The 8,483-nt window shown below is 45.5% G+C and overlaps 1 protein-coding gene across 5 annotated transcripts in view; it reads right to left on the bottom strand.

Moving 5' to 3' along the window:
• Positions 1–8,483, bottom strand: part of OSMR (oncostatin M receptor) — a 60,531-nt gene that overhangs the window by 9,278 nt on the left and 42,770 nt on the right. For all 5 annotated transcript variants that reach the window (XM_021077088.1, XM_003133904.5, XM_013984748.2 and 2 more), the window contains 4 exons: positions 8,357–8,433; positions 5,981–6,203; positions 2,538–2,717; positions 770–874 (listed from right to left, as the gene is read on the bottom strand). In XM_021077088.1, coding sequence (XP_020932747.1) covers positions 770–874; positions 2,538–2,717; positions 5,981–6,203; positions 8,357–8,433 — 585 coding nt within the window. The remainder of the gene's footprint in view (positions 1–769; positions 875–2,537; positions 2,718–5,980; positions 6,204–8,356; positions 8,434–8,483) is intronic.

Genomic DNA, 8,483 nt, shown 5'->3' with positions numbered 1-8,483 from the left:
TTTTATAGTTTTTCATTGAAAAATATTGTAATCATCCTAAATGTCCAAGGACGGGTGATTTGAATGACGTATGCAAACCGTGAGGCACTTTGCAATCACGAAAAATGATATAGTTAAATAATACCTAGGCGTTCCTGTCGTGGCGCAGTGGTTAACGAATCCGACTAGGAACCATGAGGTTGCGGGTTCGATCCCTGGCCTTGCTCAATGGGTTAAGGATCCAGTGTTGCCTTGACCTGTGGTGTAGGTTGCAGACTCAGCTCGGATCCCGAGTTGCTGTGGCTCTGGCGTAGGCTGGCGTCTACAGCTCCAATTAGACCCCTAGCCTGGGAACCTCCATATGCCATGGGAGCGGCCCTAGAAAAGACAAAAAAAAAAAGGACAAAAAAATTAAAAATAAAAAATAATACCTAGTGGCATGAGTCAAACAGCACTTCACAAACCGCATAGCCTAAGATCCCATTTTTATTTAAAAGCGTCAATCTTTATAGAAGAAGGATACACATAAAATATTAACTCTGGATATTTGCCTCTGGGTGGTAAAATTAGCAATGATTTTTGTCTTTTTTTGCATAACATTTTAGAAATAGCCTTTAATGAAATTTTTTTATATTTGTATGATTAAAAAATAATTTAAAAAAACCTAATTGCCAGAATAAATGGGACACTGAAAATAAGGAAAGGGTCTGTAATCTTCTTAAACCCAAAGTGAAGCCTGGATTGTTCTGAACCAGGCTGCCCAGGGACACGTGAAGTGTTTTAAACTTACCCAGTTCCTCTACATATCCTGTTTTTCTCTCTAATAAATGAGCCGTCCAGTCTGTAGAAATTCCATAAATTCTGAAGTTGTATCGAACCCCTGGTCTAAAAGTATCTAGAGAAGAAAAATGAACAGATTTTCCATAACATAGAATGACATCCTCTTTACTTCTCAAACAAAAAGAATGAAGAATGAATTCGTATCTATAAAACAGAAATGGACCCACGGACAAGGGGAACAGACCTGAGGATGCCAAAGGGAGATGGGAGGAAGTGGACTGGGAGTTTGGGGTTAGTACATGCACACTAGCACATTTAGAATAGATAAGCAATGAGGGCGTACTGGATAGGGAACTATGTCTAATCTCCTGGGAAAGGAATATGAAAAAAAAGAATGCACAGATGTATATAACCAAGCCACTTTGCTGTACAACAGAAATTAGCACAACATTGTAAATCAGCTATGCTTCAATAAAAAATAAAATGAAACAGGGAGTTCCTGTTGTGGCTCAGTGGAAAGGAGCCCAACTAGTATCCATGAGGACTCGGGTTCAATCTCTGGCTTTGCTCAGTGGGTTAAGGATCCAGCATTGCCATGAGCTGTGATGTAGGTCACAGACCTGGCTCAGATCCCATGTTGCTGTGGCTCTGGTGTAGGCCAGTGGCTACAGCTCCGATTAGACCCCTAGCCTGTGAATTTCCATATGCCTTGGGTGCAGCCCTAAACAAAAAAAATAAAAATAAAAATAATAATAAATAAATAAATAAAAATAATAAATAAAAATAATAATAAAAAGAAAAGAAAAACAACTTTGTGTCCTCTTAATATAATAACTTCCTCCTAGGGGTTTCTGCCCTTCATCTCCACCATCGTCCCTCCTTCCTTCTTCTGAGACTTGGAATCCTCTGGAATCCTCCAGCATTTCTGATGAAATCTGGAGGACTGGCCTCCACATTGTCCTCTCCATCAAGAGCTCTCCAACATGCCCTTATCTGTGTGCACGAAACTGGGTACATGTTCGACCAGATGCAGAAAATCTCGTAAGACTCTCCTTTGACTCCAAATCCCCTGCTGGTGACTTGCCTTCTCTGTCCACGAAGGCCAGGCGTCTGGAAGGTCTGCTCATATTCCCCTCACCTGCGCCTCTGCACTCCACCGTCAGCACCAGCCGGGCCCCTCACACTGCTCCCTCCTCACCAGCCACTGATTGCCCAGCAGGGGCCCTAAGCAATCACCTTCTGACCCAGGCAATTTCCACATCTTCACCCCGAGCCCAGCAGATGGCGCCACCAACTCCTGCTCAAGCCACAACCCTAGATTCCTTTAACTGCTACACTGGCGATCTTGAAATGACAAATCCAAAGTGGAGGTAAAAGACCAAGTTCTATAGGCTCCACTGAAATTGAAGGAACTGATGATTAACTCCCATCACCTCCATGTCTATGTCTCCCAAAGCCACACACTTCTTTGCTTTTGTAAAAGCTCTCAGGACATCTGTTGTGATGTCTCTCTGCCATTCATTAGAGACGGCTGAGTTAGAGGAATAAATTCATGAACGTCTATCCCAGCCTTAGGTCCAGATAGTCTCTGTAAAAGCAGATATGAAAGGTCAAAACGTAGGCTATATTATTGCAACACCTGAACTCCTATAACCCATACAGTATTTGTGGTGTCAATATTATTGGCTGAGCACAAAGTATCTTTGGGATGGTCCAGAAATCTGAGCTGTGCTTGCTGCCAAGTGGATGGAGGGAGATAGCAGAGAAGGTTTTCTCACCCGAGCTAATGACTGTGCTTGTGGTGTTGGGGCCCACGTTTTTCCACTGGGGATCACAGGGCAGGTCTTGGGGACGGTCACACCACTCCACAATGTAGCCAACAGTATCTCTGGCTTGGGGCTTCCAAGACATAGAAAATCCATCCTCTGTGCCATTCACTCTTCCTTCTTCAACCTCTCCTGTACATTACAAAGGCGGTAATGCTTCAGATTTAGTTAACTGTGCATTGTGCAAAAGTAGCTAAAGAAGAAAATAAACTTGAACATTCAGCGTATCCAGCAGGTAAGAGCCCCACCACCGCAGTCACTATGGGGCTTGGGTGAGGGTGGAGGGATGCTTTCATAGGTATTTTCCTGCCTTTCACGTCCCAGCAGATGTTCACACCTGCCCTTCAGATGGCCCTGGTCCTGATCTTCTGAGACTCAAAGGGACGGCAGCCCCTAAAATGGATCAGCAAACCATTTTAGGTTGCCATCAGGACAAATCCAGCCCCCAAAGCTTGTTTTTATATGACCCTTAAGCTAAGAATAGTTTTAAGATTTTTAAAGAGTTATAAACAACAAACACAGGAAGAATATAGAAGATAGGAATTCTTGTCGTGGTTTAGTGGTAACGAATCCGACTAGGAACCATGAGGTTGTGGGTTCAGTCTCTGGCCTCGCTCAGTGGGTTAAGGATCCGGCATTGCCGTGAACTGTGGTGTGGGTCCCAGACGCTGCTCGGATCTGGCGTTGCTGTGGCTGTGGTGTAGGCAGGCAGCTATAGCTCCAATTCAACCCCTAGCCTGGGAACTTCCATATGCCGCGAGTGTGGCCCTAAAAAACAAGCAAAAAAAAAAAAAAAATATATATATATATATATATATAGAGAGAGAGAGAGAGAGAGATAGGAGACTGGCCCTCAAAGCCTACACTACTTACTATTGGCCTCTTTACCAAAAAAGTTGCCTTCCCTTGACCAGAACTCTGTCCGGTATTTGATCTACTTTCAAAAATTACATGTTGAATGAAAGAATAATTCAACTTAATTCTCCCACACCATGCTGGCTGCCCCTCACCTAACTACTGGTCCTGAGGTGTTAGGGATAGAAAGTGAGGTGATCTTGGAAGAAAAAGGAAAAAAAAATCAGATGTGCACCGAGTCAGATTATGCAAGGATGTACACTCTACTTATGTCCTAGGATGCAGCCTCAGTGTGTTTTATGCACCGGCGTGGTTTTTCTAAGGTCTGACAATTAGAAAAAAGGCGATGTGGTCTCAATGGGTGCTACTGATTTCAAGCAGAGTCACCCTAGATTTTTAAGGGTGAGCATTTCTCCTATCTGCCAAGGCTGATGCCATAGTCGGCCACAGTTAAGAGGGCAGTGGTCCCTGGAGGTCACCCAGGGAAAGTAGAGTCTCAGCAGCAGCTGTTCAGAGAGGCAACCAGTGTGGAGCAAATACGAAGTGGGACAGATTTAACCCTCAAAATGTACTTGTTTCTCTGCAATGCAAATTTGACTGGGCATCTCGTGTCTTCTCTGGCCACTCTTTTTTTAAGTTTTGAAATTATTTTTTGGTTCTTTTCCCTCAGCTTCACTGAGGTGTAACTGATCATTTAGCAAATTTTTAGACAGCAATCTTAGTTAAATGCTTGGCTAACGTTACTCAGCAGCATAATAGCTGTGAATAATCATAACACTGAAATAGAATTAGCATACAGTGGAAATTCTGCCACTGTTTTGTTTCATTAGTCTTGGTTTATAGGAGTCCTGCCATCAGGGTTTAGTTGTCAGGGTAAGGGGAACATGGGCAAAATAGGGTTGTCCTCAATATGGTGATTTAGCTGATAAAAGCTGTAGGAACTCACAGATAAAGATACGGACAATTCTAATTATAGCTGAATGTTGATGTGGAAGCAGGGTGCTATTAGATTTTCTAGGGCATCATATTATCATCCAGCTGGAAGCACCTAGAGGAATGTGTGGCCCAAGTATAAGGCGAGGGGTACCCCATCCACACAGCTTCTCTATCTCCCTTCATCAGAGAAACAAATCTCTTGGTGGTTGAAACAGACATTTTTTCACTTCACTTACTCAGACTAAAATTTCACCCCAAACTTAGAAGCATAACTCTTACTGAGCTGCTTCTTTAAAATTGCAAATATGTTTTGAGGAGGGGAGGTAGAGGGAAGGAGAAAGGGAATCTTTCGTTCAGTCATTCACACTCTAGTATGAATTGCCTGGACCTCCTTGGTCTCTTTCACAGCCACATCAGTGTTTTCATCCACTCTAGGGACTTAAGAGTGTGGACCACATTAGGAAGGCTGGATAGAGTCTCAAGGGGGAAGGATGGGGGCCTAAGGACAGGGCCTGAGGAAGGTATGGTAAGAACCTGCAGAAAGGGTTGACCCCCAGAAAGATAATGGTGCTTAGCTGTGCTGTATGAGCTGAGCCTCACTGGAGGCAGTGTTGCTTTAGCTATCAGCTCCCTCGGGGCGATTGAAATGCCCGCCTTTCCTGTCCTGGTCCCAATAAAGACAGAATATAACTATTCATTTCCTTCTCTAAGGCAGTTCTTGACGAGCAAAGATTATGTTAGGTAACTCCTTAGATTTTTCTTCTGTGGCACAATCCAAATTTTCTTACTCTTCACACACTGGATAGTTCTTAAACAATATAAACGAAACAAGATAATAACACCTTCTACTCTAGCCCACTCAACTCCACATTAAGCCTAATTTGAATGATAGGTAGGATACAACCTTACATAAGCCCGCAAGCAGGGTCTGAAAATTTTTATGGCAGTAGTTGAAGGGTGATATTATTGACCTTAGGATGAATGACCTTGGACCCAAAGAGAATGACCGTTCTACCGTGTCCAAGTGTGCAATGTCTATAGTGTGTACCGTTAGGGGCGAGGTTCGTGCCTCCAACCTCTTTTCACAGCTCTCCCAAGAAGGAAATTAATACCACTATTAATTTTACATGGAAGGTCACTTCCACCTTATTTGGTCTTTCACAGGCTAAGGGTCTAGCCAACTGTCATCATTTAGTCCACAGCTCTGGCAAAGAGGAGGAGAAGAAAAGATGACGCCAGTTCTCCTTGTGATTTCTGGAAATGTTCCTGGGCTCATTACAGGTGGCCGAAACTGACAAAATATTTTATATACGATAAATGCAACTCGTATGTCATATGCCACAAACATGTTCATACCAATGCTAACTCTCAGTTAAAACTGTTTCTTGGTGTTGTGTTTATTTGAATAAATTTGAGATAATCTCCCGAGGACAGCTGTCACAGGAAGCCCGGTGACACGCCTGCCCTCAAAGAGGATAACCAACAGTACTCGGCGGCCAGGTCTCTTTTCTTCCCGAGTGACTGTCTTTCTAACGTAACCGTCTCCACCTAATAAGGCCATCCGCATTTTCCTGGAGAAGAAAAACAAAACCTAAAACACTCACGGTTTTCAGAGTCTCCAGAAATGACAATCACGGAAGCGGGAGAAGCACCGACGCTGTTGTGAGCTGTGACGTGGATTTGGTAAGAACCCCGATCGAGGGGCAGTTCTGTGCTGTTGGCCGGAGCAGGAATGGACAGATCCTCTAACCCAGATGGGTTGTCCAGATTTTCTACGAATACTTTATAGAAGAGGATCTTCCCATTGGCATGCGATTTTGAGAGGGGCTGGACAAAAGAGTGATAATCACTTCAAAATGGGCTTGTTACTTGTTCAATTACTTGTTCATCTTTCCTGTCCTCCTGCTGCCTTATACACACACCCCCACCCACCCACCCACACACACACCCCCCACAGACGGCAAATTAAAACAATTTTAAAGCAAAAATGACCCTCTAAACCAAACCCGAAATCAGACACTCCATTCTAACTAAAACGGAGTAGAGAAATGGATCATTGGAGGGTGAGCTCAAGAGCACAGTGTGTCCAGAGAAAACGACCAAGTCAGGAAACGAGAGAAGAGGGGACTCTTTAGCCTGGATTAAAACACACTCAGTGTGGAGTTCCCATTGCGGCTCAGGGGATTACAAAACCAACTGGTATCCAAGAGGATGCAGGTTTGATCCCTGGCCTTGCTCATTGGATTAAGGATCTGGTGTTGGCATGAGCTGTGGCGTAGGTCACAGACGTGGCTCGTATCTGGCATCGCTGTGGCTGTGGTGTAGACCGACAGCTGCAGCTCCATTTTGACCCCTAGCCTGGGAACCTCCATATGCCTTGGGTGGGGCCCTAAAAAACAAACAAATGAACAAGCAAACAAAACACACTCAGTGAGTGTGAAGGGGAAGGTCAGGCTCAGATCCAGACAGGAGGGGCCGGGACCCCAGACCCAGAGCCCCTGGTCCCTCTTCTGGGTGATCCTCTAGGCTACAGAGAATTCTCTGTCCACACAATCTCAAGCCCACATCCAGGGCCTGAAGCTCCGTCTCACTTTCCCAAGGACAGATGGTGCCCTCGTGGGAACCCCCAGCCTGATCACAGCTGTTGGTTGGGGTGTAGACAGAATCTGGATGTACAGACTGGCATGTGTGCACAGGGCCCCTTGAGGGAGGACCAGAGTGAGGCGGGAAGGAGAGTGGGAAGGGCTGTGGCCGGGGGCCAGCTCTCCCAGCATAGCCAGGTGTCAGCACCAAACACGGAGGAATCCGAAAGTTCTGACCCCCAACCAGGCCTTCCAGGTTGTCATGAAGGCGCATGAGTCAAGGTGGAAGGACCAGACTGATTTTATATGAGTTTTTCAGTTTAACTCATAGCTTTTAAATATCAATACCCTGGGGGAGTTCCCGTCGTGGTGCAGCAGAAACAAATCCAACTAGGTTGTGGGTGTGATCCCTGGCCTCGCTCCGCGGGTTAAGGATCTGGCATTGCGGTGAGCTGTGGTGTAGGTCGCAGATGCGGCTTGGATCTAGCTCCGATTGGACCCCTAGCCTGGGAACCTCCATATGTTGCAGGTGTGGCCCTAAAAAGCAAAATAAATTTAAAAATACCCTAGATATTTAAATATTCATAACTTTTTTGCCTTTTTCTTTTTAGGGCCACGCTTGTGTCATATGGAAGTTCCCAGGCTAGAGGTCGAATTGGAGCTGGGGCTGCCGGCCTACACCACAGCCACAGCAAGAGAGGATCCTACGCCACAGCTTATGGCAACACCAGATCCTTAACTCACTGTGCAGGGCCAGGGATTGAACTGGCATCTTCATGGATACTGGTCTAGTTCGTTAATGCTGAGCCACAATGGGAACTTTTAAATATGGTACGTGCTTCTCCACTTACACTCTTGCCCTGGGTCCTGCAAATGTCAGAGGCAGGCCTGAGGACAAGCTGGGGAGGCACAGTCTTCACAATCAGAACTGGCCCCACAGGCGGTGGGCTGCTCTGGAAGGAGCAGTCAGTGCTAGGGCTGTGGATGTGGAGCAGGCACTCTTCCACCAGGAAAGGAATTCTCCTGGAGTCATGGAAGAGTCCTTCCAACTGGAAGAATGCACTGATGTCTAATTTTGGAAAAAGTTAAGTGCCAAGCAAACATCTGTGTCTTTGAACCTACACATCTTTTTTTTTTTTTTTTTTTTAAGGGCCACACCTGTGGCACATGGAGGCTTCCAGGCTAGGGGGTCCAATCGGAACTGTAGCTGCCAGCCTATGCCACCACCACAGTGACACCAGATCCAAGCCACAACTGTGACTTACACCACAGCTTACAGCATTGCTGGATCCTGAACCCACTGAGCAGGACCAGGGATTGAACCCATAGCCTTAGGGATACTAGCTGGATTCTTAACCTGCTGAGCCAAAATGGGAACTCCAAACCTATGCATCTTACCTTCCAGAAGAGATTCACAGTAGGATGTCCTGACACCAACCTCACGTTTCTCCAGACATCAAGAGCCTCTGAGGGAGCTGAAATTAACCAAAGAAAAGCTCGTGGGTCACAATATGCATGTACAACA

Source organism: Sus scrofa, chromosome 16 (genome assembly GCF_000003025.6).
Source record: "Sus scrofa isolate TJ Tabasco breed Duroc chromosome 16, Sscrofa11.1, whole genome shotgun sequence".
In the NCBI taxonomy this organism is placed as follows: domain Eukaryota; kingdom Metazoa; phylum Chordata; class Mammalia; order Artiodactyla; family Suidae; genus Sus; species Sus scrofa.
This window is presented reverse-complemented; position numbering and strand designations above follow the sequence as displayed.